This window comes from Gigantopelta aegis, chromosome 3 (genome assembly GCF_016097555.1).
Source record: "Gigantopelta aegis isolate Gae_Host chromosome 3, Gae_host_genome, whole genome shotgun sequence".
Lineage (NCBI taxonomy): Eukaryota > Metazoa > Mollusca > Gastropoda > Neomphalida > Peltospiridae > Gigantopelta > Gigantopelta aegis.
Window position 1 is genome coordinate 90,792,890 of NC_054701.1, and position 22,550 is coordinate 90,815,439.

Consider the following 22,550-nt stretch of genomic DNA (forward strand, 5'->3'; position numbering starts at 1 on the left):
TGATTAATAAATCAGTGTGCTCTAGTGGTGGCGTTAAACAAACAAGCTTGGTTTTGTTTCAGCCCAAAAAGGCTTTACTGCCTCACTACCAGCTGCAGGATGGAGGGTCCCCGGTGAAAAGACAAGTGTGTAAATTCTGTATGCACCAGAAGCTGAAGGTAAGACTTCAGGTTATCACTTTCCCTGGAATATAAACCATTGTTTCCATGCTTGAGCATCATTGTGCAATAGTTTGCAGTAATCCTCACAATAATGGATTAGCATAGTGGTAGAGTTGTGAGGTATTGATCTTAATCAGCTGGTGAATGATTACTGCACAAATTTTACATATTATAACAGCATTAAGCACGTCCAAATATGTATTGCCATTAATATGTCCATATGATAAGCAGAATGACAAGTTTTAGAACGTGACGATTCCACATTCATTTTGAAAAGTAAAAAACAAGGCAACCCTGAGATGCCCCCATCTGCAGGATGTGATATAGTTGATAATATTTAACTTGTTTGAGGATTGTCCGTCGGAACAGGAACAAAAACAACAAAAAGAAACCCTCAAACCCCCCGACTTTTTCTGTTACTCAAAAGTTTACAGTGCTTCATATCCTGATAACCATAAAAGAAATAATTGACCATCCTTTTAATTAAGTTTGAAATATACTAATTAATAAGAATTAATAAAAGCACAAACAAGATCATGTATTTTGTTTTGAATTCTTTGTTTTGTTTTTGAACAATAATGCTCACTAAGTAATGTATCAGTATAAAGTGACATCATCAGATGGTCTAAGTTTGACATTCATCAAGAAATGAACAAACTCATGTTGCTACGGCTAGACCGATAGGATTCCTTTAAACTGCAATGACTAAAAGAGAAATTTCATTATTAATCAATCATTGATGCACATTAATTTTAGCATTTCTTTCTACTTAGTGCAGGGTTACCTCTGTCTGGCACTCGCCTTCGCCAATTGTGAAATTCAAAACCAATTGGGGAATTTTATTTTAATTTGGCAAAATAATTTTATGTAATAGTTGATATTTTGTTACAATATTACAACATAGCAATTTTTTAACTTTAATAGATAATTTGGCGACATTTCCAGCTGACTCAGAGCTAGCCCTGCTATAAAATCTAATGTTGCAAAAGTTAGTGACAAACAATTGGCTGAACTTAACCCTGTCCTCTTTATTGAAGTTGCATCTTTGGCATCAGGATTCCTGGATGTTGAATTAATCAGTTTTTATATCAGCAATGCTGAATGTTGAAGTTAATCAGTTTTATATTGGCTTTTGCATCAGCACTGCTGAATGTTGAAGTTAATCAGCTTTTGTATCAGCATTGCTAAATGTTGAAGTTAAGCAGTTTTATATAAATTTTAGTATCAGCAATGCTGAATGTTGTAGTTAATCAGTTTTATATCAGCTATGGTATCAGCAATTACATTAGCTTTTGTATCAGCATTGTTGAAGTTAATCAGCTTTTGTATGAGCATTGCTGAATGTTGAAGTTAATAATCAGTTTTATATCAGCTTTTGTATCAGCACTGCTGAATTTTGAAGTTAATCAGTTTTTGTATCAGCATTACTGAATGTTGAAGTTAAACAGTTTGATATCAGTTTTTGTATCAGTATTGCTAAATGTTGAAGTTTATCAGTTTTGTGTAAGTTTTTGTGTCAGCATTGCTGAATGTTGAAGTTAATCAGTTTTTGTATCAGCATTGCTGAATGTTGAAGTTAAATCAGTTTTTGTATCAGCATTACTGAATGTTGAAGTTAGACAGTTTTATATCAGTTTTTGTATCAGTATTGCTAAATGTTGAAGTTTATCAGTTTTATGTAAATTTTTGTATCAGCATTGCTGAATGTTGATGTTTATCAGTTTTATATAAGTTTTTGTGTCAGCATTGCTGAATTTTGACGTTGGAGTATGTGGCTTCTGTTGTGATACTGACACAGGACAGGGGAATATTTCACAGTGATCTGTGTGTGTTGAAACGTGGAAAGGATTCCATAAAGACACGTGTTGAGTTTGTAACTGCTGTTGTTGTATTTGTTGCTGCTGTTGTGTTGTACACTACACACAAGGCCCAGGTGACCAGACTTGAACAGACCTCCGACAACAACACGTGAGAATGGTATCCTCCGGACTGGAATGAGGAAATGGCGTGTTTCCGTGACCACAGTGCCCTGGTGTTGTTCACACCCCATGAGATACCAATGGACTAGATGTCAGTCCCCTGCTCTTGATTATACATAACATAGTTTTACCATCCCTTTCTTCGTGACTCTAGCACATGTTAACGACTGGTAGGCTCTTGTGAATGTTTAATGTCTATAAAAGGACATGTAGAAATCGGACGAGCATCGACTCGTTTCATTAATTGGTACATGAAGGCATGCTAAATGATATTTATTATAATGGAATATATTATATATTTGTTGATTTTTAAAAACCCATGGTGTCGCCTTAAAAACTTGAAATTCAGAAAGCAACAAGTGATTCAGTGTAATAGTAAAAAGAGGCATATGATAACCATTTCAAAATAAAAGTTGAAATGATTTTTTTTTAAATGAAAATTTTATACAATGCTAAATAAACTTTAAAAGGTAATTTTCCAATATATCAGATCAAATCCAGTCTAGTTACTGTAAAGTTATATTGTGCCAAAATGCTGAAGTCAGATAAAAAGCTTTAAAATCTTATTCCTGTTTTCAAAAAACCCCATGCACACACATTTGAAATAAACAGACATCTGTTCCAATGGCTATAGATGACTGTTTCAAACACTGTTTACAACTGGTGTATCAGGTGTGTGGTAAATGGTGTATCAGATGTGTGGTAACTGGTGTATCAGATGTGTGGTATATGGTGTATTAGGTGTGTGGTAACTGGTGCATCAGGTGTGTGGTAACTGATGCATCAGGTGTGTGGTATGTGGTGTCTAGCTTATTGAACATGTTTATAGAAGATTACATGTTAGTCAAGACGAACACAGATTTGTCCATGTGGCCAAGATATTGAGAATAACTAGTTTGTAGGATATCAGCTTTACCCTGGAAAGGTACGAATGCTAAAATCTATGAGGCTTGCTGAGCAGAATTTCCCATTCAGCCTGAACAGGATAAAGCGATACCCTACGTCGTTAACTAATTATTATTTTTGTCCTGCAGTCCATACAAATTAAGGGGAAAAGCTGTTATTTCTGTTATTGTATGACGACTTAAGAGGTTAAATAAGTGAATTTTGTAATGTAGCTATGCATATGCGTCAAAAGTCATAATCTGCTAGTATACGTTTATGACTTTGCAAAATAAATTTGTTTAAAATAAATTTGTAACAGAACGCAAATATAATTCATGCTACTGAACAATTGGTTACCTATAGTGCCCGTCCCATCCTCCTACAAAAACGTTTTTTTGTAAATAATTTCACTTTGGTTTGACATAAGAAGAAAAGTAAAAGTATTTTATATGTAGCAATAAAAAACAACTCTGTTTGTGTGTAATTTAGAAAACAATCTGCTCAGAAATAAATAGCGTGTAGTAAATTGTGTAGTATGAAAACAGGTGGTCCCTGTCCTGTGACTACAGGTGAAAAACAGGTGAACCGACTTTTGGTTAAGTAAGATTTTTATATATTGTCACTGCTTTCATTTGCATTTTAAGGAAGGAAGGGAACTCTATTTATGTGCCAATATCCACAGAGGTTCAGGCACGCCCACCCCGGACTTAGCCTCTGACTTTACCAGTGACCAATTCCGGGGCAGGAGGGGCATTTTAATGTTTTGCTTACATCCAATTATGGTTCAAGCATACTATCCAAGGTACACATCTCAGCTATCTAGACTGTCTGTCACGGTCATAGGTTAATGGTTAGTTGTTAATGGTTAATGAGAGAGAAGTTTGTATAGTCACCTTTCTTAAGCTTTTGTTGTCTATATTGTTCCAATCGCTGTCTGCCAAATCGAAATCTGACAGAAGCTGGTACAGCTCTCCCCTCCCCCTCCCCCCTCCCCCTCGTCACCCTCTTTCATGTTCTCTAAGCTGTGCTACAGAGATATGTCTGTGTAAGCAGTGCTTAGCGAGGATTAGAAGATTACCACGTTAAGAGATTATCCCCGTTGATTAGCGAATAATGAACACTCTGTTCCGCTTGATAAGCCAGTCTTCTCTTCTTCTTAAATACTGGCCTCAAGGGTATAGCAGTTAAGACTGATAGGTACAGGGTTCGAATCCTAGTACTGGATCTAACAAGATGTATGACCCCCACTACACCCTCTCTCACTAATCTTCATCTAATCATTAACCCGCTTTAGATTACTGGTTTTTAATTAATAAAGAAGCAAATGCTTGTTTATTTCTGTTTAAAATATTAGAACCTACATGATGTGTCATTGCGTACATTAACCACTTCAAAGAATGGTGAAATAACACTAAAAGGTGAAGATGATATTTTTCAAGCATGAACCATGGGGTGGACTATTTTGCTGCAAAGTTTTTAATGCTATTATTATTACTCAATCTTTTATGCTTAACACATTTCAGTTTACATTCAAATCTATTTTTCAAACAGCACTGACTTGATAGTTTTTAATTATGAATTGTTAGTTTTTATTAACAGCACTGACTTGATAGTTTTTAATTATGAATTGTTAGTTTTTATTAACAGCACTGACTTGATAGTTTTTAATTATGAATTGTTAGTTTTTATTAACAGCACTGACTTGATAGTTTTTAATTATGAATTGTTAGTTTTTATTAACAGCACTGACTTGATAGTTTTTATTATATGCAGAATAACTGACCTCGGTTCTGTTCCACGAAGCGATCTTAGCGCTTAGGTCACCTTAACTGCATTCGGCAATTTTGCATCTAAGGTGATCTTAGCACTAAGATCGCTGTGTAAAACTGGGCCCTGGTCTTTATTTAGTGTTTAAAAACATTATTATTATTAATTAATAATATTCTCTTGGTGTGCAGTTAACATCAGGTCAGTTGGTGTGAGACAACATCAGCACAAAGGTACACATTACTGGAGAATATGACTTGTTTCTGTTTGTATAGTGTATACAGGGTATTGGTGTGCTTACATCAGAAAACTGTTCAAGCATGCCTGTCGTGGACACAACCTCCGACTTCGCCAGAGAGTTCTGTCCAAGACAGGTTTGTATATTATTTTTAGTATCTGCTAACAGTCAGGCTAGTGGTAGGATATCCACGTGGCCTGCATTGTATACTGTTTTTAGTATCTGCTGACAGTCAGGCTAGTGGTAGAGTATCCACGTGACCTGCACTGTATACTGTTTTTAGTATCTGCTGACAGTCAGGCTAGTGGTAGAGTATCCACGTGACCTGCACTGTATACTGTTTTTAGTATCTGCTGACAGTCAGGCTAGTGGTAGAGTATCCACGTGACCTGCACTGTATACTGTTTTTAGTATCTGCTGACAGTCAGGCTAGTGGTAGAGTATCCACGTGACCTGCACTGTATACTGTTTTTAGTATCTGCTGACAGTCAGGCTAGTGGTAGAGTATCCACGTGACCTGCATTGTATACTGTTTTTAGTATCTGCTAACAGTCAGGCTAGTGGTAGAGTATCCACGTGACCTGCATTGTATACTGTTTTTAGTATCTGCTGACAGTCAGGCTAGTGGTAGAGTATCCACGTGACCTGCATTGTATACTGTTTTTAGTATCTGCTGACAGTCAGGCTAGTGGTAGAGTATCCACGTGACCTGCATTGTATACTGTTTTTAGTATCTGCTGACAGTCAGGCTAGTGGTAGAGTATCCATGTTGTATACTGTTTTTAGTATCTGCTGACAGTCAGGCTAGTGGTAGAGTATCCACGTGACCTGCATTGTATACTGTTTTTAGTATCTGCTGACAGTCAGGCTAGTGGTAGAGTATCCACGTGACCTGCATTGTATACTGTTTTTAGTATCTGCTGACAGTCAGGCTAGTGGTAGAGTATCCATGTTGTATACTGTTTTTAGTATCTGCTAACAGTCAGGCTAGTGGTAGAGTATCCACGTGACCTGCATTGTATACTGTTTTTAGTATCTGCTGACAGTCAGGCTAGTGGTAGAGTATCCACGTGACCTGCATTGTATACTGTTTTTAGTATCTGCTGACAGTCAGGCTAGTGGTAGAGTATCCATGTTGTATACTGTTTTTAGTATCTGCTGACAGTCAGGCTAGTGGTAGAGTATCCACGTGACCTGCATTGTATACTGTTTTTAGTATCTGCTGACAGTCAGGCTAGTGGTAGAGTATCCATGTTGTATACTGTTTTTAGTATCTGCTAACAGTCAGGCTAGTGGTAGAGTATCCACGTGACCTGCATTGTATACTGTTTTTAGTATCTGCTGACAGTCAGGCTAGTGGTAGAGTATCCACGTGACCTGCATTGTATACTGTTTTTAGTATCTGCTGACAGTCAGGCTAGTGGTAGAGTATCCATGTTGTATACTGTTTTTAGTATCTGCTGACAGTCAGGCTAGTGGTAGAGTATCCACGTGACCTGCATTGTATACTGTTTTTAGTATCTGCTGACAGTCAGGCTAGTGGTAGAGTATCCATGTTGTATACTGTTTTTAGTATCTGCTGACAGTCAGGCTAATTGTAGAGTATCCATGTATAACCTGCAAATGTTTGACTGCTCCACGCTTAAAACCATTTGCCATAGTATGTGCTGTCCTGTAATCAGAAACTGTAGCCTATGCAGGGCTAGCTATGGGTCAGCAGAATATTTCACCAAATTATCTTTTAAACTTCAAAAATTGTATAATTATCAATTATTACATGAAATTATTTCACCAAATTATCTTTTAAACTTCAAAAATTGTATAATTATCAATTATTACATGAAATTATTTCACCAAATTATCTTTTAAACTTCAAAAGTTGTATAATTATCAATTATTACATGAAATTATTTCACCAAATTATCTTTTAAACTTCAAAAGTTGTATAATTATCAATTATTACATGAAATTATTTCACCAAATTATCTTTTAAACTTCAAAAATTGTATAATTATCAATTATTACATGAAATTATTTCACCAAATCAAAATAAAATTTGTCAGTTGTTTTGGAAATGTGACAGTATTGCAGGGCTTCAGCATCAAAGTCAAGGTAATAAATGTTGTGCCCAAAATATGTATACCCAAAATGATAATTCCCAAATTAAGTACAAACATGCTGACCTCAAAATATTTCACCACTGAAATTTTAACTTTAATTAGATTAATGCATTTGTGAATATTGACAATTCTCCAGCAGCTGTTAATGACAGTACTGAACTAAAACAACCTTCCTGCACTCAGAAAATACAAAAGTCCCCGTTGTGCCCAAATTAGTGAGATCTAAAGCCTCTGTTTTATCTTATAGGATGCACCATAAGCATAGGTGTATGGGCTCCCATTTTTGTAGGGGTGCAGGCTGGATTTTGCCAGAATTAAATGAAAAATGTTCTAATCTGGATAACAACATTTATTCGTATTAGCATTACTACCAAACAGCTAGATAAGATTGCAAACGAAACACTACATATTTTTACATGGATTACAACTAATATTTAGGATAGAATGATGGAAATGTATGGTAAAAAGGTCTTTAGGTTAGCACATTTTGCCCGAATATCTGTATTATTTTTGCCCAAATTTGACGTTTTGCTTCAACACTAGGCTGCCCCACCCTCCCCCGTCTCATATGCTTATGACCATGTGTGCCAGACTCCCTAATTGCTGAAAATTAAATGATGGCCTTCCTTATTTGCAACATTATCCTAAAGATTGGCCATTAGCCCAGCTGACTTCTTCAAATATGATTTAGTTACTTAGAAAACTTCCTTTTAAATGTGGTGGGTTTTTTTTTTTGTAATTAATTTTTAAGTCTTACTTCAGAATTTCACCAACAAAACTAGTGCTGGGAATCGGTTGGAATTTCATCATCGATCGATCATCAGTTATAATCAGTTTGCACCAACTGATCAACTTTCAGTTACACAATCTGTTAGACGTATATGAATATCAAAATAATTTAAATTACAAACACCATGCACTTATTGTCGTGTGTTCACTGGGATGGACCCTACAACTTCCTTAATAAGTATTTTATATGTTTTTCTGTTGAACAACATCAACTCCAACATAATTACATCATGTAAAACTGTGGAATGATTACAGTTAACATTTCCTACGACAATCAGTTACGAATTTCTCTAATCGATCATCAAATCGGTATCGCTCACCTGATCAATTTTAGATTATAATCGATCACTGGAACATCACTAAACACAATTACCATGGTTACATTATTTTAAATTAGTTTCAAATTTATTTTGGATGTTCTTCGTTTATAAAATAATGATGTACATTTATGTTGTTCTTTTTTTTTTTTAATTTGGCATAGTTTGATTAACATCTGTAAGCTATAGTCACTTTTACCTACAAGTATAGGTCCCATAAACCAAAATAGACTTTAGCTGTTTAGCTGGCTTGAGGGATCATGTCTTAAAGATTTGTCTTTTATTGTATTGCACCTAGATAAAGTGTTGTAACTCCCATGGCTACCTTAAGCTATATCTTCAGAGTTTCTGCATAAAAGTGAAATATTTTCGGAATACGTTTTTATGGATAACCTTTGGCAAACAAAACATACTGTAGTGGGCTGTAACAGGACCCAGATATATTTGGGCTTTATGATGTTTTTATTTCCATTACGGCCTTGGGCTGTTGTCTTGTTACAGGAAGTTGTGTAGTTCTTAATTGGGTGATATTGTCCATTGCTTCGTCAGCTGGCTGTGGGCTAGTCGGATATAGTAACAGCGTACACTTAAAACACTTTTACTGTTTGTCCGATGGCTGGGCTATATGCATATCTCACTCTGTGACCCGGAGCACTCTAGGGTTAATATCAGTGCGATGTCCATCAACTCCTGGTTTGGGTGTGTGTGACATAGAGTTTTGTCTTGTAATTGTTATAGATTGAAAATTGGCCCCCAACTAATATGAGACATAGTCTTCTGATGGTCTGGTTTGAGTGTTTTTACGTATTTCTGTTATGGCAAAAAATGACAAACTGTCAATTTCAAATGAATAGGTACTGAGAATGTTCATCCACTTGGTATGCTAAAGACATTTATGAACCCAGGTTAAACCCCTCTTGGCCAAAAACAACCTTGTCACTCCTGTCAAAACCCTTGGATAGCACCCATCCTGGTCGCACAGCCCTTTCACCCCTCCCCCGTATACATATTTACCTATAGGATTTAATTGTTAATCCACAACTATAGAATAAGATATGTGACAGACAAATCATGCAACAAAATATTTTATTACAAGTATTTTATTGCTGTCTTGGGAGCTTGGATGGTAAACTCATTACAGGTATGCTTGTATCTCTAGTAGGTGTAAGCAGGTGTCAGATATTGTATCGTAGTTGATCAACAGTTCAAAAGTTTTTTTGCTGAGGTGCAATATTGTTTGATATTGGAGGTCACAACCCTGTTGTACACACCTTTCTATATTTAGTTCCATATGCTGGCTTAACCACAGGTACAAAAGCGAGTTTTGGTTCATTAGCATCCAGGTGTTACAGGTGAGACAAATGACATCTACCTGTGGTGCTAGCTAATTAGGTAAGCAGTTTCACCAGGTGGTACAAGGAAACTACACTTCGGTCAAGGTTGGAGGGATTACGTAAAAACTGGGTCCAGCTGCAGTTATATAATCCCTGTTTTGATTGTGCTTTACGTGAAAGAATATATACATAAATATTTTTATAATGTTCTGGTAATATACTTATAAAAAATGGGAGTAAGTGATATGATTGCTGAAGGCTTTTTCTTAATTCTTTAAAAAATTTTTTTTAATACATATGTATTTTAAAACAGGATAAAAGGAGGGAAAGAAAGACACAGTGTGCGAAAGACAGAGACAGAAAGAGAGAGACAGTGAAAGAGATGGCAATGAGACTTACAGAGGAAAGACAGAGTCTGATAGAAATAAAGAGGGGCACAGAGAGATGGTGGGATAGAAAGTGGGAAGGATGAAGAGTAGCTAAATAAGTGTTGAACAAATTGGTTATATATTGTTATATATTAAGCTGGGATCAGCAAATGTATGCAGCAGACTTGTGCGTGATGCAGAAAGGAAAATCAAAATAGTTGTAACAGATGTGTATCCAGAGGCTTATGTATTTTTTTAATGTGGATGTGTATGAAGCAAGTCCGATTGCACTGTGAATTGATTTCAGTCGGATAAGCACATAAATCTCATGGCAACATCATCATAGAGGAAAAGAAACAAGAATACGGCTCAAATTAAATAAAAATGTATTGCTTACCATATATTTAACGTCTTATGAAACGCATACTGCTTAAACACGACATACAAGTAAAATGCATTTTTAGGTTGCCACAACTGTAGAAATGGAATCATAGCTTTAATTGTAAACACTGTATGAATGAACATAATACATGCTTTGTGAATAGAATTAGTATTATTAACAGAATTAGACATGCCTATAGAATGTATTTTATAAAGTTAATATAGTACTAATTAGACACATTTATAACATTGTAACAGTACACATTAGACCGCTTTTGTGAATATGTTACAGCACGTTGATGTTAGCACATTGTGACATGCACTGTTGTTTTCTTTGAAAGTGCTAATGGCTGGACACTAATTGGTTTTACGTCTACAATTTCCAGTTAATGTTCTTTTTTCATTTGGCAGAAATGTGTTGGTTTGTCAGACAATGCCCTCATTTGCGTAGCACAAAAAAACACAAAAAAACTGAAAGACAAAGTGAATTGTTTGCAGTCGGAAATTAGATGGACTATAAAGGAAAATATTAAAATTGTGAGAGCGTGTAGCAGATGGCTGGGGGTGTTATAAATACACGTGAGGGCTGAAGTATGGGTTCTTTGTCTTAGCAAAGGGCCCCTGGGAGGGAAACGCCCACTTGGATTTGAAAGCTGGCTCAGTGTAAATGGGAAACACAAACAGTCCCAGGACCTTTGCCGAGCTAATTGAGTACCCTGTATAGATTGACAATTATAGCCGTCTCACCTTTCATCAGCTGACCAGTGGCACAATGGTGGCCAGTGCCTCTTGTTGGCGGGCACATGCTCAGGAAGTCGTTTTAATCACATCTTCTGCTGAAAACTAAATACGGCCACAAAGCCCTGACCTTGACGGGTTCTTCTAGAAATAAATATTAATTGAAATGTGATGAAAACAAATCGCTGCAAGCTGGTTCCCTTGTGTTCATCATGTGACGAAAGTCACCGAAGATGAAATTTAGGTTTCTACTCTTTTTCTGAGAGTGATAGTTTCAAGTTTTCCATTTCAGAGATGCAGTATGAGTTCTCACTTGAGATGCTGAAGTTTGTAGCAGGGCTGTTGCTCTAGTTGCGATACAAATTACCAATAGCATGGGTTTTTTACCATTGGACAAAAATGTTTGGTGTTGGCTGAAGGAATAATTTTTAATTTTTAATTTTGTGTTTATTTTTGTTGCAAAAGTTACTGGTTTAAGATTGTTGTAGCCAGGCTCAAAATTACCATTCTATGTAGATGAGCGTTTTCCTATGGCAGAAACCTTTCAGAATTGCCATAGGTAGCACAGTCTTATGTTCGAGCCCTGTTGTAGGATATATCCACATTGGTGGACCCGTTGTTTTATGTCTTTCTGTGTATACGAAGCCATGGTATGTGCTGTCCTGTCCATGGGGAAAAAAGATACCGTACAAGATCCCTTGCTGCTATTCAGGAGTAGACAGCGTGTTTGCTAACATTTTTTGTTCACTATGATTGGACTGTACATGAACATCATTTTAAAAATTCTTAAGCAAACACTGATTAAAAAACAATAGGAAGAGGGGATTAAAATGGTCATTATGTGTGCTTGTAATAGAACTAATGGGATTATAAACAGAGAGTCGGACCCCCCCCCCCCCCCCCGAGCATCAGCCGTAACAATAGACTAGTGAGATTTGTGTGTGCAGTAATCTCAGTGAAGTGACTCACGTGACAGCTGTAAGTGACATGTTCTGTCCAATGTGCCATGAGTGGCTGGGCTGTATATGTTATATAGTACTGGTACTCTGTTTTCAATATGTCAATAGCTCTTGCAGTTCACAAAATTGGCTCAGCAAAAACAAATACTGAGGTAGTTTGTTTCATCTAAGAAGCACTGTCTCAGCATTTATATTTCCAATATCTATACTGGTATCTCTTTACTAAACTTGCATTGGCCAAACAAATGGTGACATTAAAGGTCCTATATCAAAGTTGAAACTACACTATTTCATTATTTACACATTTATTTGTAATAAATAACTACAAGTTAATCAATCCCACATAATCGTTCCATAATTAACTCTATAATAATAAAACAGTTTTAAAGTCTGGCACTGGACGACAAGATGAGTTTTCCAAATAATTTTTGGCCACCATCTTTATTTCTTTTGTCAGCTAAGCACAAAGAATGTTGGGTAAACTTATTGTGTTGAATGTGATGTCACAGTGAATGTGTGTGACACACTGTCAAGATTTCTCACTTACAGTAAATATAATTATTTTGTTTTAATTTTTAATAGGCATATAGCTGAATGTATAAACTTTATGTAATAAGGAAAATAATAATAAACATTTTTAGTAGGAACCACCATTATTGCAACTTTGACATAGCACCTTTAATATTTTATTTCTGCTTTTACATTGGTATTGCTGAATGCTGATTAAAATTACAAATTCTGTATATAATTAATTTCTCATTGTAATAATTGATGTAGCACATTTTTCTTCATGCTTACGTCAGGCCTGTCTAACTAGTAACTGTTACATGGCATGTTTAAATTGAGAGACCTGCCTAAAAATGTACTGTGACAGGTTGAAATTGTACTGTGTGAGTGGCCCACTACTGGGTTTAACAGTGGGGGGTTGGTGTTTGAGAAAACTGAGGGATTGTCTTCTTATCATGCAGGCTGAACCAGTTGGCATCTGACTGTGTTGTGGTGATAATGCACTTTTATTGTACCTCCACATGCAGGTTATATCAGACAGATTTTTGCACTCATGCTGGTCATCACAGCCACTTAACATGACCAGTGGTCACTTTCAAATATGTGTACAGGCTGCTTGCTTTATTTTACATCAGTTTTATGGTTTTTAAGAAATTGCTGGATATCAGAATCACAAATCATGAAACTGTAATAAACTAGTAAATATGTGTACAGGCTGCTTGCTTTATTTTACATCAGTTTTATGGTTTTTAAGAAATTGCTGGATATCAGAATCACAAATCATGAAACTGTAATAAACTAGTAAATATGTGTACAGGCTGCTTGCTTTATTTTACATCAGTTTTATGGTTTTTAAGAAATTGCTGGATATCAGAATCACAAATCATGAAACTGTAATAAACTAGTAAATATGTGTACAGGCTGCTTGCTTTATTTTACATCAGTTTTATGGTTTTTAAGAAATTGCTGGATATCAGAATCACAAATCATGAAACTGTAATAAACTAGTAAATATGTGTACAGGCTGCTTGCTTTATTTTACATCAGTTTTATGGTTTTTAAGAAATTGCTGGATATCAGAATCACAAATCATGAAACTGTAATAAACTAGTAAATATGTGTACAGGCTGCTTGCTTTATTTTACATCAGTTTTATGGTTTTTAAGAAATTGCTGGATATCAGAATCACAAATCATGAAACTGTAATAAACTAGTAAATATGTGTACAGGCTGCTTGCTTTATTTTACATCAGTTTTATGGTTTTTAAGAAATTGCTGGATATCAGAATCACAAATCATGAAACTGTAATAAACTAGTAAATATGTGTACAGGCTGCTTGCTTTATTTTACATCAGTTTTATGGTTTTTAAGAAATTGCTGGATATCAGAATCACAAATCATGAAACTGTAATAAACTAGTAAATATGTGTACAGGCTGCTTGCTTTATTTTACATCAGTTTTATGGTTTTTAAGAAATTGCTGGATATCAGAATCACAAATCATGAAACTGTAATAAACTAGTAAATATGTGTACAGGCTGCTTGCTTTATTTTACATCAGTTTTATGGTTTTAAGAAATTGCTGGATATCAGAATCACAAATCATGAAACTGTAATAAACTAGTAAATATGTGTACAGGCTGCTTGCTTTATTTTACATCAGTTTTATGGTTTTTAAGAAATTGCTGGATATCAGAATCACAAATCATGAAACTGTAATAAACTAGTAAATATGTGTACAGGCTGCTTGCTTTATTTTACATCAGTTTTATGGTTTTTAAGAAATTGCTGGATATCAGAATCACAAATCATGAAACTGTAATAAACTAGTAAATATGTGTACAGGCTGCTTGCTTTATTTTACATCAGTTTTATGGTTTTTAAGAAATTGCTGGATATCAGAATCACAAATCATGAAACTGTAATAAACTAGTAAATATGTGTACAGGCTGCTTGCTTTATTTTACATCAGTTTTATGGTTTTTAAGAAATTGCTGGATATCAGAATCACAAATCATGAAACTGTAATAAACTAGTAAATATGTGTACAGGCTGCTTGCTTTATTTTACATCAGTTTTATGGTTTTTAAGAAATTGCTGGATATCAGAATCACAAATCATGAAACTGTAATAAACTAGTAAATATGTGTACAGGCTGCTTGCTTTATTTTACATCAGTTTTATGGTTTTTAAGAAATTGCTGGATATCAGAATCACAAATCATGAAACTGTAATAAACTAGTAAATATGTGTACAGGCTGCTTGCTTTATTTTACATCAGTTTTATGGTTTTTAAGAAATTGCTGGATATCAGAATCACAAATCATGAAACTGTAATAAACTAGTAAATATGTGTACAGGCTGCTTGCTTTATTTTACATCAGTTTTATGGTTTTTAAGAAATTGCTGGATATCAGAATCACAAATCATGAAACTGTAATAAACTAGTAAATATGTGTACAGGCTGCTTGCTTTATTTTACATCAGTTTTATGGTTTTTAAGAAATTGCTGGATATCAGAATCACAAATCATGAAACTGTAATAAACTAGTAAATATGTGTACAGGCTGCTTGCTTTATTTTACATCAGTTTTATGGTTTTTAAGAAATTGCTGGATATCAGAATCACAAATCATGAAACTGTAATAAACTAGTAAATATGTGTACAGGCTGCTTGCTTTATTTTACATCAGTTTTATGGTTTTTAAGAAATTGCTGGATATCAGAATCACAAATCATGAAACTGTAATAAACTAGTAAATATGTGTACAGGCTGCTTGCTTTATTTTACATCAGTTTTATGGTTTTTAAGAAATTGCTGGATATCAGAATCACAAATCATGAAACTGTAATAAACTAGTAAATATGTGTACAGGCTGCTTGCTTTATTTTACATCAGTTTTATGGTTTTTAAGAAATTGCTGGATATCAGAATCACAAATCATGAAACTGTAATAAACTAGTAAATATGTGTACAGGCTGCTTGCTTTATTTTACATCAGTTTTATGGTTTTTAAGAAATTGCTGGATATCAGAATCACAAATCATGAAACTGTAATAAACTAGTAAATATGTGTACAGGCTGCTTGCTTTATTTTACATCAGTTTTATGGTTTTTAAGAAATTGCTGGATATCAGAATCACAAATCATGAAACTGTAATAAACTAGTAAATATGTGTACAGGCTGCTTGCTTTATTTTACATCAGTTTTATGGTTTTTAAGAAATTGCTGGATATCAGAATCACAAATCATGAAACTGTAATAAACTAGTAAATATGTGTACAGGCTGCTTGCTTTATTTTACATCAGTTTTATGGTTTTTAAGAAATTGCTGGATATCAGAATCACAAATCATGAAACTGTAATAAACTAGTAAATATGTGTACAGGCTGCTTGCTTTATTTTACATCAGTTTTATGGTTTTTAAGAAATTGCTGGATATCAGAATCACAAATCATGAAACTGTTTTAAGAAATGTACAGGCTGCTTGATTTTACATCAGTTTTATGGTTTTTAAGAAATTGCTGGATATCAGAATCACAAATCATGAAACTGTAATAAACTAGTAAATATGTGTACAGGCTGCTTGCTTTATTTTACATCAGTTTTATGGTTTTTAAGAAATTGCTGGATATCAGAATCACAAATCATGAAACTGTAATAAACTAGTAAATATGTGTACAGGCTGCTTGCTTTATTTTACATCAGTTTTATGGTTTTTAAGAAATTGCTGGATATCAGAATCACAAATCATGAAACTGTAATAAACTAGTAAATATGTGTACAGGCTGCTTGCTTTATTTTACATCAGTTTTATGGTTTTTAAGAAATTGCTGGATATCAGAATCACAAATCATGAAACTGTAATAAACTAGTAAATATGTGTACAGGCTGCTTGCTTTATTTTACATCAGTTTTATGGTTTTTAAGAAATTGCTGGATATCAGAATCACAAATCATGAAACTGTAATAAACTAGTAAATATGTGTACAGGCTGCTTGCTTTATTTTACATCAGTTTTATGGTTTTTAAGAAATTGCTGGATATCAGAATCACAAATCATGAAACTGTAATAAACTAGTAAATATGTGTACAGGCTGCTTGCTTTATTTTACATCAGTTTTATGGTTTTTAAGAAATTGCTGGATATCAGAATCACAAATCATGAAACTGTAATAAACTAGTAAATATGTGTACAGGCTGCTTGCTTTATTTTACATCAGTTTTATGGTTTTTAAGAAATTGCTGGATATCAGAATCACAAATCATGAAACTGTAATAAACTAGTAAATATGTGTACAGGCTGCTTGCTTTATTTTACATCAGTTTTATGGTTTTTAAGAAATTGCTGGATATCAGAATCACAAATCATGAAACTGTAATAAACTAGTAAATATGTGTACAGGCTGCTTGCTTTATTTTACATCAGTTTTATGGTTTTTAAGAAATTGCTGGATATCAGAATCACAAATCATGAAACTGTAATAAACTAGTAAATATGTGTACAGGCTGCTTGCTTTATTTTACATCAGTTTTATGGTTTTTAAGAAATTGCTGGATATCAGAATCACAAATCATGAAACTGTAATAAACTAGTAAATATGTGTACAGGCTGCTTGCTTTATTTTACATCAGTTTTATGGTTTTTAAGAAATTGCTGGATATCAGAATCACAAATCATGAAACTGTAATAAACTAGTAAATATGTGTACAGGCTGCTTGCTTTATTTTACATCAGTTTTATGGTTTTTAAGAAATTGCTGGATATCAGAATCACAAATCATGAAACTGTAATAAACTAGTAAATATGTGTACAGGCTGCTTGCTTTATTTTACATCAGTTTTATGGTTTTTAAGAAATTGCTGGATATCAGAATCACAAATCATGAAACTGTAATAAACTAGTAAATATGTGTACAGGCTGCTTGCTTTATTTTACATCAGTTTTATGGTTTTTAAGAAATTGCTGGATATCAGAATCACAAATCATGAAACTGTAATAAACTAGTAAATATGTGTACAGGCTGCTTGCTTTATTTTACATCAGTTTTATGGTTTTTAAGAAATTGCTGGATATCAGAATCACAAATCATGAAACTGTAATAAACTAGTAAATATGTGTACAGGCTGCTTGCTTTATTTTACATCAGTTTTATGGTTTTTAAGAAATTGCTGGATATCAGAATCACAAATCATGAAACTGTAATAAACTAGTAAATATGTGTACAGGCTGCTTGCTTTATTTTACATCAGTTTTATGGTTTTTAAGAAATTGCTGGATATCAGAATCACAAATCATGAAACTGTAATAAACTAGTAAATATGTGTACAGGCTGCTTGCTTTATTTTACATCAGTTTTATGGTTTTTAAGAAATTGCTGGATATCAGAATCACAAATCATGAAACTGTAATAAACTAGTAAATATGTGTACAGGCTGCTTGCTTTATTTTACATCAGTTTTATGGTTTTTAAGAAATTGCTGGATATCAGAATCACAAATCATGAAACTGTAATAAACTAGTAAATATGTGTACAGGCTGCTTGCTTTATTTTACATCAGTTTTATGGTTTTTAAGAAATTGCTGGATATCAGAATCACAAATCATGAAACTGTAATAAACTAGTAAATATGTGTACAGGCTGCTTGCTTTATTTTACATCAGTTTTATGGTTTTTAAGAAATTGCTGGATATCAGAATCACAAATCATGAAACTGTAATAAACTAGTAAATATGTGTACAGGCTGCTTGCTTTATTTTACATCAGTTTTATGGTTTTTAAGAAATTGCTGGATATCAGAATCACAAATCATGAAACTGTAATAAACTAGTAAATATGTGTACAGGCTGCTTGCTTTATTTTACATCAGTTTTATGGTTTTTAAGAAATTGCTGGATATCAGAATCACAAATCATGAAACTGTAATAAACTAGTAAATATGTGTACAGGCTGCTTGCTTTATTTTACATCAGTTTTATGGTTTTTAAGAAATTGCTGGATATCAGAATCACAAATCATGAAACTGTAATAAACTAGTAAATATGTGTACAGGCTGCTTGCTTTATTTTACATCAGTTTTATGGTTTTTAAGAAATTGCTGGATATCAGAATCACAAATCATGAAACTGTAATAAACTAGTAAATATGTGTACAGGCTGCTTGCTTTATTTTACATCAGTTTTATGGTTTTTAAGAAATTGCTGGATATCAGAATCACAAATCATGAAACTGTAATAAACTAGTAAATATGTGTACAGGCTGCTTGCTTTATTTTACATCAGTTTTATGGTTTTTAAGAAATTGCTGGATATCAGAATCACAAATCATGAAACTGTAATAAACTAGTAAATATGTGTACAGGCTGCTTGCTTTATTTTACATCAGTTTTATGGTTTTTAAGAAATTGCTGGATATCAGAATCACAAATCATGAAACTGTAATAAACTAGTAAATATGTGTACAGGCTGCTTGCTTTATTTTACATCAGTTTTATGGTTTTTAAGAAATTGCTGGATATCAGAATCACAAATCATGAAACTGTAATAAACTAGTAAATATGTGTACAGGCTGCTTGCTTTATTTTACATCAGTTTTATGGTTTTTAAGAAATTGCTGGATATCAGAATCACAAATCATGAAACTGTAATAAACTAGTAAATATGTGTACAGGCTGCTTGCTTTATTTTACATCAGTTTTATGGTTTTTAAGAAATTGCTGGATATCAGAATCACAAATCATGAAACTGTAATAAACTAGTAAATATGTGTACAGGCTGCTTGCTTTATTTTACATCAGTTTTATGGTTTTTAAGAAATTGCTGGATATCAGAATCACAAATCATGAAACTGTAATAAACTAGTAAATATGTGTACAGGCTGCCTGCTTTATTTTACATCAGTTTTATGGTTTTTAAGAAATTGCTGGATATCAGAATCACAAATCATGAAACTGTAATAAACTAGTAAATATGTGTACAGGCTGCTTGCTTTATTTTACATCAGTTTTATGGTTTTTAAGAAATTGCTGGATATCAGAATCACAAATCATGAAACTGTAATAAACTAGTAAATATGTGTACAGGCTGCTTGCTTTATTTTACATCAGTTTTATGGTTTTTAAGAAATTGCTGGATATCAGAATCACAAATCATGAAACTGTAATAAACTAGTAAATATGTGTACAGGCTGCTTGCTTTATTTTACATCAGTTTTATGGTTTTTAAGAAATTGCTGGATATCAGAATCACAAATCATGAAACTGTAATAAACTAGTAATAGTCAAGTTATAGTCTGTCCTACAAAAATGCTTTTTGTAAAATAATTTCAGTTTGATTTGATGTAAGAATTGAATGGATGTTTAACGACACCCCAGCACAAATAATACATCGGCTATTGGGTGTCATACAATGGTAATGAAAATAAATAAAGTGATGATCAAGATCAATATAAAAATTCAAGACTTAAACAAAAACAGTGTAAAGAACTGCAAAAACACAAATATCACAGAATTTTACGGATACTGAATTTTACTCCAAACTTCAATTTTGTGCTGTATTGGCCATTCTCAAAGAGAATGTTACACCCCTGCACCACAGTGAGGTTACAGCACATGCAGGGGTTGATGTAAGAAGAAAAGCAAAAGTGTTTTAAAAATAACCAAAAAAAACAACCCTATTTTTGTGTGCAATTTAGAAAACAATCTGTTCAGAAATTAATAACTAGTAGTAAATTTAATGTTATGAAAAAAGGCGATCCATGTGGGAAGGACTACACTATATTGGTTACCACTGTTCATGTTTTTCCTAACAGATTCTGCAGATTTTAAAATGATTTTGTTTACACCGAAGTTGTCTTTAGCTTAGAATATTGAACTCTTTCAGCGTAATTACATACAAAGAAAACAAAGACCATAAGCAATGGTAAATTTGGTGTAATAATTAAAAATTAAAGGTATAATAAGTATTGTTTAATGTTTACTGATGTTTTATCAGAGTGTGATTTTTTATTTTGGGGGAATTATATTGGCTGTACAGATATTATTAGTAAGTGTATTCACAGCATCAAACATGTATTGGGTACATCTGTTTTCTTCAGTAAAATCAAAAAGTAAAGTTTGTTTTATTTATCGACGCCACTAGAGCACATTGATTTTTTATCTTATCATCGGCTATTGGACATCAAATATATGGTCATTCTGATACTGTTTTTAGAGGAAACCAGCTGTTGCCACATAGGCTACTCTTTTACGACAGGCAGCAAGGGATCTTTTACTTGCACTTCCCACAGGCAGGATACCACAAACCATGGCCTTTGTTGCACTGGTCGGTTGCAAGTGGTTTACACCTACCCATTGAGCCTTGCGGAGCACTCACTCAGGGTTTGGAGTCGGTATCTGGATTAAAAATCCCATGCCTCGACTGGGATCCAAACCCAGTACCTACCAGCCTGTAGACCGATGGCCTAACCACGACGCCACTGAGGCCGGTCAGTAAAATCAAAAACTTTATAATTCAAATAGGAAAACACACATGCTTCAAAATATTTCATCCAAGTAAAACCCCCAAAAAACAACAAACAAACAAAAAAAACCCAATAATTTCAGAAATCATTTAATTTACTTTTAAAACAGAATTTTTTTTGATGTGGTTTTCATCACAAGCAACAGACTTGTTTTGTCTCACCTGGTGTTTGTGTTAAATTTCTTTACTGCCTGTTTCCCCATAAACAACCAAAGCATAATAAATAACACCGAATACCAGCCATAACCTAGTTCAGCTACATTGCTATTTTTATTAAAACAAAAAGCCTTCCAGCAGATAACGTGTGACACTGCGTCCCATCATCCGACTGTCAAAGGACAGTCTTCAAACGAATGCTGTGGATGTCACCTAGAAATGGTTGCTTGTTTTAGGGCCAGCTGCCCCATTAAGTGACCCTTGACAAAGCCGACCAGGGTCATTAATGGGGACAGTGTGTTCCAGGTGATTAATTCGTGCGTGACATCAGACAGTAATCATCTCAGTGGCTGGCTCACCTCCACCAGGCAGTTCGGGCGGGTTAGACCTCTGCTGTGGTCTCTCATTAATTCCAGTCTCTGTCAGGTGCTCTATGGCCCAGGCAGTATGCTATGAGACATTATCTTCTTACAGGCTGTTATCATCAACTTGTTCACAAATGTATGAAAATACACCTTGTTCTTGATATCCCTTTCCTCCCTCAAAAAAACATATATCAACTTTAAAAAACAAAATTTGTAAGGAATATTTTTTATTAATGTTTGTTGTTTGTTTGAAAAATATGGATTGACATTAACCCCTTCCTCTCACCCCTGCACCGTAGCATATGATTCATGGAAGCTTGTGGAAATGGAGATAATTTGTTAAAACTTCTTATCTATGTTTTTTTTTGATAGAATTGTTTTCATTCACAACTGACACTATAGTTACCGGTAACTGATTAGGTTTGAGATTAGTATGTTGACTTTCAACTTAGTATCAACTCTGAGCTGGAGTATGTTTATACAGAACGTATAAGGTCATTACACAAACATTTCTTCTTCTTCTTTTTTCACAATTTAAAACAAATCATTATCAGTATTTCCAGTTCAGGACAACGACCCAGATAAGTGAGGTGTTTAACCAGAATAGCATGTTTGAACCATAACTGGATATAAACATAAAAATAAATCAAAGTTTCCTGCATATTCTGCCCCTCAAAAGACATTTTTTTCAAATTAATCTTTTTACCAATTTATTTTATTTTGTACACATCCATGCCTCTGTGATTGTTTGTGGAGACCAGGATGTTGCAGCAGGTGTTCAGACACGTGAATGTTATCTTCTTACCTTTGATGATACACCTGGGCAATTAGACAATTCCACGGAGGAGAGACATAAAATTATTTCTTCTGATACAATAGGTCAATACTCAGGGCTAGCTCTGGGTGAACACAAAGTTTCGCTAAATTATCTATTAAACTTCAAAAATGGCAGAAAACCGGTT

The 22,550-nt window shown here is 34.0% G+C and overlaps 1 protein-coding gene across 1 annotated transcript in view; it reads left to right on the forward strand.

Annotated features, from left to right (window-relative positions):
* LOC121369314 (inositol-pentakisphosphate 2-kinase-like) overlaps positions 1 to 22,550 on the forward strand; it is a 104,517-nt gene that overhangs the window by 12,860 nt on the left and 69,107 nt on the right. Inside the window, exon 6 of the mRNA XM_041494293.1 lies at positions 63 to 158. Within this exon, the coding sequence (XP_041350227.1) occupies positions 63 to 158 (96 nt within the window). The remainder of the gene's footprint in view (positions 1 to 62; positions 159 to 22,550) is intronic.